At 41.9% G+C, this 19,056-nt stretch overlaps 1 protein-coding gene across 1 annotated transcript; it reads left to right on the plus strand.

Annotated features, from left to right (window-relative positions):
• The first annotated feature begins 1,866 nt into the window (after positions 1-1,866).
• Positions 1,867-19,015, plus strand: hnrpkl (heterogeneous nuclear ribonucleoprotein K, like). The gene is made up of 16 exons (XM_008291691.1): positions 1,867-1,938; positions 4,144-4,250; positions 5,274-5,371; positions 5,464-5,520; positions 6,408-6,451; positions 7,816-7,888; positions 9,314-9,427; positions 9,783-9,911; positions 11,150-11,457; positions 11,988-12,041; positions 12,224-12,260; positions 13,796-13,811; positions 15,635-15,667; positions 15,792-15,859; positions 15,948-16,117; positions 17,552-19,015. The coding sequence occupies exons 2-16, from the start codon at positions 4,190-4,192 to the stop codon at positions 17,580-17,582; spliced, it is 1,293 nt and encodes a 430-aa protein (XP_008289913.1). The 5' UTR covers positions 1,867-1,938; positions 4,144-4,189; the 3' UTR covers positions 17,583-19,015.
• The last annotated feature ends 41 nt before the right edge of the window (positions 19,016-19,056 follow it).

A 19,056-nucleotide genomic window follows, 5' to 3' on the forward strand; every position in this document is an offset into this window, starting at 1 on the left:
TCAGGAGAAAAAGACGTCCAGCAGAACCAGGTCCTGGGAGGCCAACCATCTGCCTCGACTGGTTGAAGTGAGGGTAAAGAGGAGAGGGAGGGAAAGCAGAGACAAACAGAAAACAAATGAGAGAACGTAAACAGTGGACAGATTGGTAGGACCAGGAGCTGCAGATCAGACCTGTGCAGCTCCTGAGCCAAGAAATATCTGCAGAGAAGTCCAGGGAGAGAGAGGAGGTAAGGACAAACACAGACGACAGAAAGAGAAGACTCAAAGTTAATAGCATGAAATAGTCTGTATGATACAATATAGTAAGCTGTTATTAATCCGATAGTGGGGAAATTTGCATTGCATGGAAAATGGATGGAGGGAGTGACAGGAATCACAAATCATTGATCATCATTAATCATTAATCTCTGATTATGTGAGTTATGTTTGATTAAGTAGAGCATTTTTTATATCAACGCCAAAAACAACAAAGCTTCTTTAATGTCTAACAATAACTGGCTGAAATGAAGTTAGATAGGTTTAACGTTAATAGTTTTGTTTTTACAACAGTAGTCTGTTCTTAGGGCTGCAAGGTGGATCGGTGGTCAGCACCGTTGCCTCACAGCAAGAAGATCGCTGGTTCGCGTCCGGGTGGGGGCACCGGAATCTTTCTGCATGGAGTTTGCATGTTCTCCCCGTGCAGCGTGGGTTCTCTCCAGGTTCTCTGGCTTCCTCCCACAAGGTCCAAAAACATGTTGAGGTTAATTGGTGATTCTAAATTGTCCGTAGATGTGAATGTGAGTGTGCTTGGTTGTCTGTCTCTAAGTGTAGCCCTGTGTCCCCTAAGTCAGCTGGGATAGGCTCCAGCCCCCCGCGACCCTGGTGAGGATTAAGAGGTGTGTAGATGATGGATGGATGGATGGATGGATGGATGGATAGTGTGTTCTTTAACTTCATATGTAACTGTCCAATGTTGCATGTTTAATCCAAACAGCGTACACCACAGGCCTTACCAATAGCCGTTACCAATAGCCTTAGCAAGTGTCATCAACAAAATAAGTTCAAGTTGCACTGATACCAACAAGTGAATGTTTTGAGCATCATCAGTGTTACAGGGGAACAGCAAGTGCAAAAAGAGTCCATTTGGGTTCCTTCTGCAGAATTACATGTTTGTTTTAAATTAGGAATCCCCTCCTCCCTTTACTTCTTCAGTTCCTTCTCCCAACAAAGGTGTTTTATTGGACCTGGTTTCTTCAGATAAATGGACTTAAAGAATACATAAACACTGCTGCCAAGACAGTTAAATATAATTAAGTTTCGCTTCATAATTGCATAAGTGTACAATTTGCACATTATTGCATGATCTTTTGCACATTTTCCTTTTTGTATGTAGCAACTGGATACCTTGAATTAACCCAAAGTATCTGTCTATAATTGTATGTCGTCCTTCAGTGTTGATCTGTCTACAAATCTGAGGAGCATAAATCACGTAGCATTTGGACTGACTGTGTAAACCAACTAATTGAATTGAATTAAGGCCCAAGAGCAGCAGCCTGACTATCCTGAGAGTCAGCAGTCAGGGATTCACCGCTCTGATTTCAGCCTGCAGTGGTTGTTGCAAGGGGACGGCGGGGAGTCCGCCGGAGGAGGCGGGGTTGTAGGCAGCCGGAGACGAACAGCTGCCTGCGAGCCTGAACTCAGGACCAGAATATGCTAATTATCCTGGGAGAGTTTGATAATTTTTCTGTGCAGCAGTTGTGGGCGCACCGAGTCCTTCTATTCCAATTTAACGTATCATAACCCCGCCCGCCCGCGCTGCCTCGACGGTCGCGTTGTAACGACCCGCCGGGAGAGAGTCGACGAATCGAGCCGCTCCAGAGAGTCTCCGTGTTGGCAACGTGTGAACGTTTCAGGGCGAGGCGACCGTGGAGGACCGCAGTGAACGGTGTTTTACTGCAGGTCTGTGCTCCTAATTGTTCTATTTAGTCCGCTCGGCTCGTGGCGTCGCGCTCGGTTGGCGTGTTAGCTAGCTGCGGGGGGGCGGTTTATTGAGAGTTGACCGCTGACAGGAGGGAGGACAGCCGGGCTTGCTCCGCGTCTTGTTTGTCGGCGCTGAACGTCGCAACGTGGACACTGTAGCTGGCAGACACGCCTCGTAAAACACACAGGAGAAACCGACTGGCTAGCTTAGCGGAGCAAGTTAGCATGGGAAAGTAACGTCAACACCGCTGCCAGCTAGCTAACTTCAGTTCGCGGGCAGGTGACAAACACGCGCTCCTTCTACCTGCGCAGTGCCCTTAACGGACAGTCACCTCGGCTGGATAAAAATACTGAAAAACTGGCTTCATATTACAGGACGTGATGGGCTTTCTCCACTAATAGCTAATTAGTTCCGGATGACTCTAATGCACATGTGATTATGTGTGTTGTTTTATTTTATTTCTGGCTGTGGCTGCTCCTGTAGAGACCCTTGCTAGTTAAAATGGGAGCTGTTTGTTCCGGAGCCGTGTAGGCGTTGACTAGCATCCCCCCCCCCTTGTAAGTTTAGCAAGGCCTCGGTGCAGGAGAGATGCTTGCAGGAGTGCAGACAGCTAGCAGCAGTGGGCAGGATGTGTAGGTGGGCTGCACATGTACAACAGAGAACACACAGGACCTTGTAGTGCTCACACAGGTATGCATGCAGCATCCACTCTGCTGCATGCATACCTGACTCATGAGTTCAGACTTTACTTCTCATCTGATTAATTGTTGCAATCATTTATCGAGCACATTTTTTTGCATGCAACTTCTGTTTTGTGACATTTTTCAATCGTATTTATGCTGGTAAACAAGCTGATTGTGTCTAGGTTTTTACCATAGAAGTGTATTGATGTTTATTTTTCAGGATCAATACCAGTTATAAGTAATCCATAACTGAAGTTTATAATCAATATATACAGCTTTGGTAATAATTCTTCTACCACCTGTTGTTTGATTTACAAAACTGAGGCAACATGCCTTCAACATTAATAATTTAGTATGAATTTTATCATCGTGGTTAAACAATTACAGCATCTTGTAAAAGAGCATGGAGAAAGTCACGGCACAGTCCTGAAAACATTTTTGAATCAACTTGGTGCATAAACTGGATATGTAAAGTCAACAAATAATCCAAACTGAATGATCTCTCAACAATGCCTAAATGAAGAGATAAGTAGACTGTCGTCTTACTGCATAACATAGAGGGACAGGATGAGAGAGAGCCGTGGCTAACCAGCTAGAAATCAGCATAACAACTGTTTGTTATGACCTTAAGGAAAAAATGCAAAATTGCATCACGAAGATCCCTAAAGTAAGAGTCAGAAAATGGTGGTCTAATAATTATTTCTAATGCTGTATTTGCTGTAAGGATAAAAATGTTGCTGTCAGAATTTTGAATAGCACAAATTCAAACACAAAACGTGACTAAAGCACCTGTTTATTTGTTTTATGCTGCAGTGATTAATCAGTTAGGTATCAACATTGCCAACTATTTTGATCTTTGATTAATCAGAAAAAAATTATGATAGAAAACTTGAATGTCTTTGGGTTTTGGACAGAACAAGACATTTGAGGACATGATCTTGAGCTTGGGAAAGGCTGATTGATATTTTCACCATTTTCCGACACTTTAATGGCCAAACAAGTGATTAATCTGGAAAATAATAGACAGACTAATCAATGAGGAAACAGCTTGTTAGTTGCAGGCCTAATGTGTAATTTACAAAGATGTTTTCAGCAGTTATCCTTGGGTGTTGATCGGCTATTGTGCTGTGTGTGTAACTAATCCGATCAAATGAATTGATAAAATTGCTCAAGTTCATATAGTGAGGTGGCTGCATCAGAGCCGCAGAGGGGCATTTTAAAAATATTTGCTTTTTTGGAAGTCAGTTGAAAAAAAATAACCATTGATAATCAAAGAAATGCTAAATATTGGTGCTTGCAAATTCCAAATTCTCCAGCACTGTGTGACATATTATAGGCCAAACTGTTGCCTGATTACTATAGAAAATTATTTGTTTAGTTTAACATAAAAGCTATTGTCAGTAGTAACCAGAGTGTTTGACCAGATGTGTCTTTGCGTGTACAGTATGTGACACTGCTCCTCACTACATCATTGCTTCCCTTCCATCCTCCTCTCAGCAGATCCAGGGAGAGGAACCTGTTTGCTTTCCACAGCAGGTGCAAGACAATGGAGATGAAAGTCGAACAGCAGGACGAAGACATCACATTCAGCAACACAGACACTAATGGTGAGATCATACACATGTTCATCTTGCCACTCATTCATAAGCGTAATGTAATCTGTATGAATGAACTCGTGCATTAAGTAGAAAATGAAGCGAGCCCGTCTCGTGTTACAACCAGCATGAAATACAGTGTGTGGATATACCGGCTAATTAGTTCACACAAGAGAGGAGAGAAAAAAAAGGGGAAAAAAATGAACATTTCTGGCTGGTACTACATAGCATGTGGACATGTCAGATGGTTGAGGGATTCTCCTGTCCAAGATACTGCTGTTCTGTGGGCCCTGAGCAGATCTGCCCGTGTTTTAATCCAGGAAGGGTACATGGTGCTGCTGGACTTCTTCCAGAATACAGTTGGCGGCTGAATGAAACCCATTCTTTGGGTGGAACATGCTGTAGACCTCGCGCTTGCCATGTATTTATATTTTTGCCACTTCTATTAAGTCTTTAGAGGCTGTCGCCAGTAATGTTAATTTGGTTCCCCTTGGTGTGTGTGTGTTTTTTTTTTTTTTTTTGGTCCGGTAGTACAGTGACGCAGTGGAAAAGTTTTGCCATTGTCTGAAGTATTTATATGTCATTATGCAAGATAATTACATCATTTTCTTTTTCGAAAAAGTGGGCTAATCCTGATGAAAAGTTTAAGGAGTGAAATATTGTGTTATCAGCTGCAGTAATCAGGGCCCAAAGTTACTGATTTAAAACTTGAAAATCAAGTTGTTTTACCCTCTTAATGTGTTTTTAATATGCTATAAGACGTGTGAGCAAAATAAGTATTCAGTGCCTCACAAAATTTGCCATTGTGTAGCGCAAAGTAGTTCATTTTTTGTTGAGCTGGTGTGCTGAGCTGCAGCGAGCAGAGGAACCAGTGGTGTGGCGTTACACGTCAGCGAAGCAACAGAGAGGAGAGAGGAGGCTTTAAGGGTTTATTCAGTTTAAAGTCATTACTCAGGACTCCTGCTGTAACCGACCAACACCTCGTTCAGACCGACCGCCCGGCTCAGATGTGACCCGAGTCTTCTCCCCCCTCAGGTAAACGCCCAGCAGAGGACATGGATGAAGAGCAAGCCTTTAAACGTTCACGCAACACAGATGAGATGGTGGAGCTGCGAGTGCTGCTGCAGAGCAAAGTAAGGAACCGTTCAGTTCACACAGTTGTCGGGCCTCGCTGCACGTTTGTCCCCACTATTAGTTACATTTTTTATTTTTTTTTACTTCACAGAATGCTGGTGCTGTTATTGGGAAGGGTGGCAAGAACATAAAAGCCCTACGCACAGACGTGAGTAAACACACAGAAATCTCCAAATATGTCTGCACGTGAGGAGAAAATGAAGTTTGCTAATGCCCCCTTTGTTGCAGAAGCTGCATAGGTTTTGTGTGACCAGCTATATTTACATGCTAAGGAGTTGTACTGAAACTGACAGGATCCATGCCTAAATTCTCTTTGATTTCAACCCATTTTCATTGGATTCACACTAAAACAGTCCCAGATTTCTTGCCAGCAGGTTTCAGTCTAAGAATTGACATGCACTGATGAAACCGAGGTAGCCCATGTGGACAGACCAGGAAGGCCTCCGTAGACAGCTCTGTTGGCTTTTGTTTGAAGTCCTGTTGTGAGTTTCAGCCTGATTCCAGTTCCCCCCTGACAGTATGTGTGACCTTGAAGTGACCACCGGTGCCTGAAAGCCTGACTGGAAAGTCTTTTTTTCAGGGACGTAAATCTCTGTAGTGCTCCAGACTTGATTATTAAACCTAATCTTTGTCCAGGTCACTCTTCCTGTTCTTCTTCACTCACCAAAGTTTCAAGTCTCTCATTTCACTTTTGGGACAAAGTGTAGCGTGTATTCAATTAAAAATGTATTCCTTCTCCCCCTCTTCCCTTCTCCTTTACTTTTTTGTTTTGACTTTTGGCCACCTTCCTCCGTTGCCCATGTACTGGATCGACATGCCCCTCCTGCGTTGCCCACCTTGACGTTGGCCCAACCTCCGCCCGCCCCTGAACGCCCGCCCGCCCGCCCACCTGACACTCCCGGTTGGCCCTGCCCATAAACCGTGCCCCTCCTTAATCGGGCACCTAACTTGTGATTGAATGCCCCCGCCCAATGCCAACCTCCTCCACCACAACCACCTCCACAACCACCACCACCACCACCTCGGCCCATGCAGTACAATGCCAGTGTATCAGTCCCAGACAGCAGTGGCCCAGAGCGGTATGTCCCACCAGTTATTGCCTCACTGCCTGATTAGAACAGTGAAACACATGTCTTTGATAACCTGCCTTCTGTTTCATTTTAACATTTTTATATACATGACAGTATACTCCCCCCTCCCCCTCCCCCCCAAACACCCCCCTCCTCCACTTGTAAGAGACGTGTATTGTTCTTTTTGATTTTTCTGTCCATTTTCAGCATCTCCATTGAGTTGGAACTTTTTTGTCATTACAGTTTTATTGTCCATGCAGAGAATCACTGACAACCCACTACCAAGTAGTTGGTATTTTAGAGTTTGCAACACAGCACTTGGATGTTGTTCCCCCCTCCCCCACCCCTCCTCTTGCTGTGGTGTTTAATTTTACCATGAAACTTGTGGAAAGCAGACATCTTTTTCTCACTCTGTCCTCTGTGGCCCACCTGGCCTCCCACCCCCTCCTTTACCTCCAACTCCTCACCCACCCTACTTTTCCCCCCCCACTGTTTTCAGCATCACTGTCCATGATCTCTGAGAGAGCTTCTGTCTGGAGGCCCCCCCCCACCCCCAACACACACCTACCTCCCCGCTCTGTCACTCATTAATGTCGTCTCCTGATATCATTGTGCTGCATCTCCTTCTGTTGAACTTCTCTCAGGCCACATCAGCTCAGAGCTGCCTGCCAAACCTTTCATAACCCTCCCACCCTGCTCCTGTTCTGTGCCACAAACTAGTATGGTAACCACTTGCATCTCCTTCCCCTCCCCCCACCTCACCCCTCCCTCCCCCCTTGCTCTGTTACTGTTTCCTACTGCCCACCTCGTCTCCTCCTCACCTCAGCCCCAAGCCCTCCCCCTACCCACCCACCTCTCCCCTCTTCCCACCCCCCTGGTCACAATGAGAAGGTGTGCTGGTGGCCCAATTTGTCATGGCAAGTGATTGTTTTAGTTGGTTCCTTTTCCCCAACTTGCTGGTGGTGGGATGGTTATAGAAGATCTCTCTATCTCTCTCTCTTTTACACCCCCCCCTTCTCCCCTCCCCCAGCTCTGTGTGGCCACTCTCACGTTAATTTGAGCCGTTCTGAAGTCGCCCATCCTCCCAAGGCTTCTCTTACTTTGAAAATAATATTAGATTCAGTGCATGTCAGCTGCTTATTTAATCAGCGTAGTGTTGGGGAAAAGTTATTTTGGGTAGAATGCTGCAGTCTTGATTTATTTATTTATTTTTTCCTTTTTTTTTTTTTTAGTTTGAAACCTTTCGTGAGTCTGTTCGTAACTGTTTGCTGGACTGCTTCTCCTGTACTTTTTTATCAGGCTGTGCTTTCTGTTCTACTTTTTGTCCTCCTTGTAATGTCTCGCTTCCTTCTGGCCAAAATGGTTCCTGACAGGATCCTGAGCGTGAATGCCAGCATCGACACCATCGGAGAGATTCTGCTGAAAATCATACCGACTCTAGAGGAGGTAAGCTGCCGTGCCGGTTTTGTGTATAAGCGGAGAGCCACGCAGGATAATGATGAGGATGATAAAATAGGAAGAAGGTTTTTGATGCAGCATTTGAAGTTCACTTTATATCAGAGTTCTCGCGAGTACAAGCGAGAATGCGAACAGCATCATAGCCATGGCACTATTTCACTGATTGATAGTTTGTAGTGGTAACACACCTTGAATCATGGCAAGGATGAAGAAGGTTGTCTTCCAGAAAACGATCAAATGATAGGAGCATCATGAATCTGGGAATGAATATAGTGACATGAAGGCCTTGTGTGATCGTTTCCAAAAAAATGTCTGTTTCTGTATGTCCAAACCAGAACATGACTCCAGAGTTTTTAAACTCAATTTTTGAGGTTGTAAAACTCTGGAGTCGTGTGGATGATAGGCGTAAACGGGGCAGAAGTTTTAGTGTGAATGTAGCTTCAGTTTTGCTCTTCCTGCTCAACCCCGTGGGTAGACCTGGTACACATGACGTCCAAGGACAAAATGACCAAACATCAGCTAATGAAGGAACCTTTTACTTCACTGAGACTCCTCAGGTTTGGCAGCAGAAGTTTGTTTCACAACCACTTGCTGGTTGGTTAAAATTTTACCACACTATTTCTTTTTGACCACACTTACGATACGCATACTAATATTACTACCATATTGCAGTTGCCGCTCACTGGTTCAGATGTGTCCAAACATAAGAATTAAAAGATTTTACGTTTGTATTTCTCCAGGTTTTGTATGTTGTTGTTTGTTATACCATTTCACCACAGGAATTAGCTCATCTGTCGGCTGTCGCATAAATTAGGATTTAAATTGTTGTTTTTCTGTGTTTTCTGTAATGAGCTCAATTTTTGCCACTTCTGTTCTGCTAAGTTTTCTTGTGTTTGGCAAATATTGTCATCATTTATCTTGTCACATAATAATTTTTATGTTTAAAGCACCAGCAATTGGAGCACCAGTTATTTACGTCTTTATGTCTGTGGGTTAACCTGTGCTGCTTAAACACGTCTTCTACAACTAGCACGTCGGTTACTTCTCTGCTGTTTAATATTAGATATGTAAGAATATCTAATACTAGTTTACATTGCTGCAAACAGGCGTTATAATCAGAAGTGACAGATATGTTTACTGTCCTTCGTCACAGCGTATTGTTTATATAGATTGCAGTACGTTCCATCAACATATTGACTTGTGTCACCTTACAAAATGGAATTCAGCACAGCAGTATCAATCTTAAGTTTACAATAAGTTTTCCAGATTGATGCTTGTGATTTATCTCTTGTGTATCTGTTCATACTTCTGTGTTTTTATTGTGTTTACAGTATCTAATTGCCAAAAAGATTTGCTATCAGCAGTAGGAAGAGTTTCAGGTCCAACTGATCTTGTGCGGTTGTGTTTCCGTAGTACCAGCATTACAGTGGGATTGATTTTGACTGTGAGCTTCGCCTGCTGATCCATCAGAGTTTGGCCGGGGGCATCATCGGGGTGAAAGGTGCCAAGATAAAGGAGCTGAGAGAGGTAGGACAGAGTCCAGATTAGCAGGAACCCACACTGTGATGCTGTGAACCAACAGCTGGCCTGGAGATGAACTGCTAATGATGGATACTGTGTGTAAACTATTAAAATCTGTCTCCTCTCTGGCTTGTGCATTTTCCTTCTACTTGTCTGTGCATCTGTGTTTAGTAGCTGTTCCATAACCTATCTAACTACTTTTGTGCTAGCGATCTAATGAGTTGTAACAGTAATGACATCATAAATACATTATTAAAGGACAGACCATGTTTTTGCTGGTGGCTATATCAGTAGCAAAGCAATAAAAAGTAGATTTAATGGGCTGGAAACAGACTAACATTTTCATGTTTCTGTGCACCAGAACACCCAGACAACCATCAAGTTGTTCCAGGAGTGCTGTCCACACTCCACTGACAGAGTCGTCTTGGTGGGAGGAAAGCCAGAGCGCGTCATTGAATGTATAAAAGTTATCCTGGAGCTGGTGTCAGAGGTGAGTTTACATCGCTGAGATCTGTTAGCCCTCTGAACCAAACACTGCTTTGAAAGGTTTGTTATCTTAAAACATTGCTGAAATGACACTTTATCATAGATGGAAACTGTAAAAACAGAACTACTGCATTTTCAATTTTCCAGCTGTCCTTATTAATCTGTGATGTGCCATTTTGAGGGAGAACTTGACCAAATCTAAAGTTAAATTGCGATATTTAATCAGTCAGGTTATTTTGCATGTCTCATTTAATAAATCCCCAAAAATAAACCGTATCTCCTCGTTAAATGTTTTCTCTCTGCTCCGTGTAAACACAGCCTGCAGTTCAGACCAGTACAGCTGAAACTCCATAAATTCAAACAAAATTATACAAAAGAATAAAAGTAAAGTCTCGAAGGACCAAAAATGTTAAGAGAATTCTTCAGTGGAGTCCTAACTGCTCCAAATCAATACACAGAATCGTCTCTTAAGTCAAAGCAAAGTTTTACTTGCAGCAAGGAGCAACATGTACAGCACAGAGTCTGAACAAGTGACTGACTAAAAGCATGAAGCACTGGTTCTTATATACAGACAGTGAACAATAAACAGAAGACAACCTCCTGCAAATGGTGTTTTGACTACCCGCTAAGGATATCTTGTACTTATCTCACACTCACAAGGTGAAATAGAGGCAATGGACATTTACAGCATTCTCATACTTTTCACAAAGATCACTGGATCATAACACAGAATTATTCAAACTATTTTAGTTTGTAAAGTTACTTTTTCTTTAGGATTGGTAAAACCTGTGGACATTTGGAAATGAGATGTACGTTTTTCTTTTTCTTTCGTTCTTCTTTTTTATGATAACATTGAAAATATAAAATAAGTAGTCAAGGTAATTTTTTTTAATGCTTTATGGCATTATAACTCTGCTATACTGCACAGAAGACATTTTTCAGTTCTCCCTACTCCCAGCCATGGTTGTGCTGTTTCCTTGCAAATGCAGGACTTTTTATTGCAAAAAAAAAAAAAAGTGATTGGAGCCAGAAATGCCCCGACACTGCCTGGAGTTCAGAGGTTTAAAAGCTTCAGCATATTTTCTATAGACACACGTGAGTCATCTCGTGCAGTAATGACGGCTTTGAGAGCAAAAGTCCATGATTTAATGTCTTTGTGTGCTTTACAGGTAATTTCAGCAGTAATTTCAGAACAAAGTAATCCTTTACAGTCTTTCATTTCCTTCTTCTTTCATTTTGCAGGCACCAATCAAAGGTCGCGCCCAGCCTTATGACCCAAACTTCTACGATGAGACGTACGACTACGGCGGTTTCACCATGCTCTTCGAGGACAGGGGCAGGCGACCCATCGGTGGCTTCCCCATCCGTGTGCGTGGGGGTTTCGAGCGCATGCCCCCCGTTCGTGGCAACCGACCGATGCCTCCCTCCAGAAGGGACTATGATGACATGAGCCCCCGTCGGGGTCCTCCGCCCCCGCTGAGCCGAGGAGGACGAGGGGGAAGCCGAGCACGTAACCTGCCTCTTCCCCCTCCACCGCCGCCAAGAGGAGGGTGAGGAGGGGTCCGGTTCTCTTCACACCTGACCTGTTTGGTTTAGTTAAAACACACTGTAGGGATTTTGTCCAAGTGGTTTGTTTTGTCTTGTGTGAAATAAAGCTGTAGCTAATCATTATTTTCGTTGTTGACTAATCATGAAAAATGTCAGTTATTGTTTTCCAAAGTCCAACATGATGTCCGTATTCTTTTCCTCAACACCACAAGATTTTCACTTCACTGTCTGTAAGGAGTAAAGAAACCAGAACCAATTAATTAATCATCAAAATAGTCGCTGATTAATTTTGTAGTTGACAACTAATAAAAAACGATAACTTCTGTATAGCTCTTAGTTGATTTAAGAAAAAATACAATCAGTGTGAATATGAACTGGACCAGAACTAAAGTCAACAATGTATTTTATTTTTCCTTGATACAGATCAAATGACTCAAACTACAGATGTGAAAGCACCCACATGCAAAGTAGTTTAGGTAGTCGGTTGTTTTTAATTCACAATCTCTCTCTCCTTATTTGTCATTGTTTGCAGGGGAGACCGGTTTTCACATGGCAGCTATCATGGCAGCATGGATGACAGACCAAGGTGAGTAGAAACATCAATATAATTTCTCTTAAAAGCGGAGTAACGGGGTTAGTTGCACTGTAGCAGAATTTCAACCCTCACAGATTATGTGCAGTTGTCTGCTTGTTCTTTGACACCCGGTTTCATAAATACAAATCAAAGTGTCCTCAAGAGAAACTGAATGCATGTGTTTTTGTCTGTAGTGACAGAAGAGGCCGAGGAGACCGCTACGACAGCATGGTGAGTCTGTGTTTACAGGTGCTGCTGTGTGTGCTGTGCAGTGGCTGTTTGTGAATTATGTTTCAGACGAGATGATTGGAATTCCTTTTTCTCAGTGTAGTACAAGCGCAGAGGCTTGGACACTGTGCTGCTTTTTTCACTGTGTATGCACACTCATGTAGGCCTGTTGTTGCTTGGCAACAATTGTCTCCTTGGTTACCACAGAGCAGCTGAGTACGTAGTCCAGAGATCCACACGGCTAGCAAATGAACTTGAGCAGAAACCAAAGCAATTCCTGAACCGGTTCCCTACAGGTTTCAGCTGCAATAAGAAGGCAGAAAAATACATTTGCTCAAATAGATAGCATTAGATGGTAATGAATTCCTGACATTTAGAGTCCTTGAAAACAGCACAAAAATCAACCAAATATCTAATAAAGACTCTTTTTTTCCATTAGAAAATGGAGTTGCATTTTAACAGTGAGTGATTCAAGAAATTTAGAAGTAAATTAATAATATTAAGACTAGTTTACAGTTTCCTTTTACTCCTCTCTCTGAGGGCTGCTTAGAAGAGCAACGATGGTTTACATGCTCAAATAATTAAAAACATTTAGAAAGAAAAGGTCACTTGTTATTTGGCAGTACTCAGTCAGATGCAATCATTGCGTAAACCACAAGAAAATAGAAGTAAATATAATAATATACACTAATGTTTAGGCCTGTATAGGGCTAGTAAAACGAGCACTGCCACGCAGCCAGTTTCAACAGTTCGACTGATTAAAATAGAAGCCTATCTGTGCTGTCAGACGCGTGACACAGAATAGAACGAAACACACAACTGAAACACTTCCTTTGTCGCCAGTTCTCTTATTCTTTGCCACAACTGCTGCAGCAGACTGTGCACTCCAACTGCAGGTCTAAGTGCAGATGCTCTCAAGTGTTTGACTTGAACGACGGTGTGTATGTTCCTCTGGGAATTGAGGAAAATAAGGTTGTGTGTCCACATGTCAGCGGCTCGTTACCTACTGCTTCAAAGGAGTCTGAAAGCTGCTGACATGTTATCACTGATTCCTTTTGGGTTTTTTTTGCTGAACAGGTGTATCTTGTCATTGCCGTGTTCAGCTTCATCCAAATAATAAATCCAAACAGACGTACCCGACATCACAGGATGGTCTCACAGTTCCTTCAGTTTGTGTCTGTGTCCAGCAGCAGCAGGCCTCACATTTCAAACCAGTGACGTTCTTTTCAGATAAAGTGCAGTGTGATATTTGAAGCATGAATGTCGCTGAGAATGTGCAGGGACTGCTTAATGCTGAGGAGTCGGTACAGTCTGAGCTCCGTGTGGAGCATTTCCAGCACCTTGGTGAATCCGTGCCTCGGATAATTCAGGCTGTTCTTGATACAGACAGATTGTTTGTAATGTAATGGATACAAAATGTTTGCTTTATTATTGTGTAGAAAACTTGTGTAAAAATTCTGCAAGCTTTCTGTCTTCATCATGCCATTCTAACTGTTTTATCTTTCTTTTTTGTCCCTGCAATCACTCCTGACATGCAGAGTGGAGGCGGATATGGTGAGTGTTGATATTTATGTAAATTCTGCACAGATTTACGATTGTTTATTCAAAGGAAAATGGTGTCTTCTGTTTTAATTTGGGTTTTATTTTCAGAGTTCTGGATTTTGTTTGTATGCTCTATAGCAGGGGTCGGCAACCTTAAACACTCAAAGAACCATTTGGACCAGTTTCCCACAGAAAAGAAAACACTGGGAGCCACTAAACCCCTTTGACATCTACAACGAAAATAACACTGCATATATCGTTTTTTACCTTTATGCTATGTATAAAAAACTATAGTGTGTTGCATTTGTGAAATCAATGAACTTCTGCAGAGAAAACAAAATTTTATCTCTGCAACAAAAACATTTTAAACCGAAAAAAAGACGCCGGGTTAAAGGTTACTTTCAAATAAAATACTCAATGTCTATTTGAATCCTCCTCGTTTGTATGGAAAAAAAAGCCGAATTTAAATGATCCACTTGCAGCAAAGTAAAAATGAGGTGTGGTTGTCCTGCTGACTGCAGCTGGGACTGCTGACCAGGCTGCTGACCGCCTGTGAGCGCTTTGAGACAGGAGGAGGTCACAGCAGCATCACTGCTTGCTGAGGAGAGTAACTGAAGAATGATACGTGTTTTCACATCAGAGTCTCCAAAACACCAGAAAAGTCTCAAATAACACCAGAAAGAGTTGCTAGATTTGTCGCTAGTTGCTTTTCACAAAAAAAAAAAAGTCATTAAGAAGATCTGGAAAGTCACCACCGAGTTGGCAACACTGTGCATGCCAGCGGGTGTCGCACATCTGCGGTTGCAATAATCACCATAATCTTCAAATTTAGAATTACATTAGGAATACTTAGCAAACTGAAATAAAATACATTTAAATTAAATACTCATTATTTATTTTCCAAAGCCACAAGGAGCCGCAGCAGAGGTATGAAAGAGCCACATGTGGCTCCAGAGCCGTGGGTTGCCCACCCCTGCTCTATAGTGTCAACCACAAGCATGTGTGACTGGCTCTATGATATTATCAAGCCACAAGGAAACACAAAAGGAATTTTTGTTAACAACAAAAAAATGTGCATGTTACTCACTGCATTTTGCTGAGTCACTTCCTGGTTCAGCTTTGTCTTGATGTACTTTGGCATTTGGCTTTTTTTCTGTTTTTGCCAAACAGATGATTGTGAGACACATTTCCCTGCATGTTGCCCTTCTCTTCTAAATACTTGCTTGGGTTCACTTTTTTGAAAGCCTTCGAATTAAAAAAAAAGAAGAAGTCAAAAAGTCAATGCAGGAATGAAGTGTAATGCTGTGTTTTTAAAAACCCATCTGGCCGCCTGATCACTCATTACTGGACTGACTGAATTCTGTGTCTAGCTGTGGCTGTGTGTGTGTTGACATGTCCGTGCATCCTAGAAATGACATCACTTGAAAAAAATATAAGTGAACATATTTGTTGGAGAAAAACATAAATAGGTTCGCAACCAGTGATTATTTTCATCAATGAACTTGCCACTTATTTACTTAAAAATACTGAAAAATGAATCACATTTGGTGAAGTCATCGAATGTCTGATCAACAGTCCAAAACCAATTTACTACCTAAGAAATAGATGGACCCATAGAAGTTTTGCACTTTTTAAGTGATTGAATGCTCAAAAGAGTTTAATTAGTTGTTTATATATTTAGTTTACATTCCAATGGATTGATGGATAAATCACTGCAGCTCTAGTTTTGGACATTCTGGCTGCATCACTTGTTTCCGATCACATTATCGCTTTTCTTCGTCTCTGGTGTGTTTTCATTTTTCACTTTCTTGTTTCCTTCCCAATGTTTTCAAAAGACAACAATTCTTCCTGGGAGCACTTTCAGTCTGGTGAGTCGGGATGGATCATTACTGTCCCAGCGTCTTGTTTTTCTAACCTGAAGGGATCATTTCTTCTTGTCACTCGCTTTAGTTAAAGAAAAACTCCACTCAAATGTTGTGTTTCCCCTCCCAGGTGGAAGAGGGTCGTACAGTGATATCGGAGGCCCGGTCATCACAACGCAAGTCACCATCCCAAAAGACGTGAGTAAGACATGACTCCTGTAGTTAACAGTGGCAGAAATGAAACTCCTCAATCCGTTATCAACTGGCCTGTGTGGTTGCTGTGCAGCTAGCTGGCTCCATCATCGGTAAGGGCGGCCAGAGGATCAAGCAGATCCGCCACGAGTCCGGGGCATCCATCAAGATTGATGAACCACTAGAGGGCTCTGAGGACCGAATCATCACCATCACAGGGACACAGGACCAGATCCAGAACGCCCAGTACTTGCTGCAGAACAGGCATGTGCTGCTCTCATTCCCCAAAACATCAGCGTCATCACTGCTGGCCTCTGTGCTTGTCCTCTCTCAAGCAAAACATTTGTTTTTTGCTTGTAACCCTCTGAACACTTAGTTTCTCTGTGTTTTGTTGCCCCGTCACATTTTTATTCACTTTGAAGTCATTTTTTCACTGCAGTGTAACATCCTGCACCTCTGTGGACACAACGCAATAATGACTAGAAGTGGAAAGAATTCAAAAATGTCTTGTGCTGCATGACATAAATATAATGCCATAAATCATAAGAATAAATATGAATTTTTTTGATTGGTTATTTTACAAGAATTGGAAAAACTCTAAAATCAACATGTATGATATTTTTCCAGGTGTTAGCAATACTGGAAAATATGGTGACTTGACATGCTATACATTTTTTACTACCCTCATTTGTTTCTTTACTTGTCACCTTTCTGCTCTGTGTAGACAAAACCTGCAGTTCAGCCCAGTTTAGATAACAAGCCTCTACATTTTTGTCATGTGACTGTTGGTTGCTAGTCGGTGGGGCTGTTACAACAGACTATTTATTTTTGGTTAATTTTCTAACAACACATGAAAAGTAAAGTGATTTCAATGAAAAATCCTGATTTTTAGCTTAGATGTAGTTTTCTGATGGAAAGACACACATGAGTAGTTCAAGTGCTGTCAGAAAAGTAGAAATATGATAATTCTGTTTTTACAGTTTCTGACAGATAAATGGTTTGCAATTTTCTTCAAAGGTAACATTCCTTTTAAACCAACCAGTGTGTTTTGGGGTTCAGAGGGTTAACTAGTTACCTTAACGTAACACACATAGACAGAAAAGTACATAAAACCCACAATATGTTTGTTGTTGTTGTGGCCATCATTCTGCTGTCATAGTAGTTAGTCTGGATGTTGAACACACTAATCTGAATCAAAAGAACAGAGATCCTCTAGTGCAACAATAACTAATTAATTGAGCCACAGAAGATTAATCTGCAGGTATTTATTTCACCATTTGTGTCTGTAAACTGAGCATCTGAAAGTTTGGAGCAGTTGGTCTAAGAAAACAAACATTTGAAACACATGATTGGGCTTTTTTCACTAATTTTCTATAATCAATATGAATCGATTATTTGAGTAAAAGATGTAAATACAGTATTTCATCTTGTGGCGTCTCTCCGTTCACTCCCCTCCCTCCCCTCACTAGACGCCTAAGCTGATTTCACCCGTCATATTGCTTCTTGCAGACAGAATTTATTTTCAGCCTTGACCTTGAAATACTTTTTCTAACTTACAACTGCGCTCCACATGAAAAATGTCTCGCGGTTTGCAGCATCCAGCATTTACAACTCCTGACCCGCATCGTGTTCCTGCTGACATAAATATTCTTAATGTTTTCATGAAATGTCCTCATCTTTATCTGTCTCTTATTTCAGCGTGAGGCAGTACTCCGGCCGGTTCTTCTAGGAAGAAGGAGGCAAAGAAGAAGAAGAAGAAGACGAGTGAAGCCATGCTGCCATACTGTTTGCTCCCTCTATTCAGAGCCTACATTCCTCTGCTTTGGGTAGACGTGCCCCTTCCCTTCACTATAACGCACCACACCACCTGTCAATACAGTGCAATTTTTATTTAGAGGAGTTCTGATAATCTTAAGCTGTCAAACAGCAAACAAAGAGTCAACAACATGTTCCTGTGCTGGTGTAATTATTTTTTTTTGGCGATTCTTGTGCCGTCACTGGAGTAAACCCACATGTGTGTGATGACTTTCGGTGTTGTGAGCCGCCCCTGGCCCTTTTTCTTTTTTTTTCCTCCTTTATTTCAGTACAGCATGCAGAATGTAATCTTTTTGTTAGAAACATAATGTGAGTTTTAGGTTGCTTCTTTTTTTTTTTTTTTCTTTTTGTAAATTTCAAGCACACTATACAAATGAAGTTGCATGGTCTTGGAATGGTTAAAGAGCCATTTAAATACACTTTAATTTGTACACAACCTCCAAAACCCCCTTTTTCACTGTTAAATGAAGTGCTTTTTTGTAAGATGGGCTTTAACGGGGTAGTTTGGGAAATACGGTTATTCAGTCTTTGAGTGGAGAAGGTCGAGATGGTTCAACAGAGATACGGCTTAGAATAAGGCTAAGGGCTTGGAAATGTGAGTTAGCTCGGTCAGTCTGTACTTCCGTGAAACTACCTACTCACATTAGACTAATCTAATAGTACAATTAAAACTATGGAGTAATCTAAAGCATCTTTGTGGCGCTGACCTCAGTCTCGACGGTAAATATGAAGCTTCCAGTCAGTGTAGAGTTCCTGAGAAAGGGTGGTGGTTACATAATCCACCTATCTAAGTCAGTCTCCTTCAGTTATCTCCACCAGGAAAGTGAGTAAACGTATTTCCCAAAAAGTCTAACTTTGCTTTAAGTTGGGATTAATGTGCCAGTGTGGTATAGCAAAAAGAACATTTTTAGAATTTTTGTCTTTCGTTGAAAGACGAGGAGTTGTATAAAGTGTGTGTATATATATAAACTGTATATTTACATAAAAAAAACAGTCATATCATGAGTGGTTCGATTGGCCCAGACTGCTTAATAATTTCATGGAAGAATATGGGGCCAAAAGATGGGTTTGGTATTCTTTTGTTCTCTTTCCACAGATTTATTTTCTACCACTCACAAGGATGGACTCGCCGTAATGCAACCTTAACATCTGATCCGTCGGATGCATTTACGCGTGCATTATTTTTGACCCTTCATAAGCCTTTTTAAAGTTTTTTGAAACGATCTCTGAAGACGCAGTTTGATGTGAAGAGCTTTGTGAGTCCATGAGTGGTGATTTCTGTATCTCTGTGTCTGATATCTGTAGTAAATGCAGGTGTTTAGTAAATAAAGTCTGTGTCACAGTTCACAAAGTGTGTGCTCGTTTCATGCAGCGTACGACAGAGTATG

Source organism: Stegastes partitus, unplaced genomic scaffold, assembly GCF_000690725.1.
Source record: "Stegastes partitus isolate 25-593 unplaced genomic scaffold, Stegastes_partitus-1.0.2 Scaffold755, whole genome shotgun sequence".
Classification (NCBI taxonomy): domain Eukaryota; kingdom Metazoa; phylum Chordata; class Actinopteri; family Pomacentridae; genus Stegastes; species Stegastes partitus.

What these genes read in the sequence shown, in the direction of transcription:
- hnrpkl (XM_008291691.1), top strand. Translation starts at nt 4,190, where the DNA reads ATGGAGATGAAAGTCGAACAGCAGGACGAAGACATCACATTCAGCAAC. An exon ending in TCCTGGAGCTGGTGTCAGAG is followed by an intron (nt 9,912 to 11,149) that starts GTGAGTTTACAT and finishes TTCATTTTGCAG; the next exon opens with GCACCAATCAAAGGTCGCGC. An exon ending in CCACCGCCGCCAAGAGGAGG is followed by an intron (nt 11,458 to 11,987) that starts GTGAGGAGGGGT and finishes CATTGTTTGCAG; the next exon opens with GGGAGACCGGTTTTCACATG.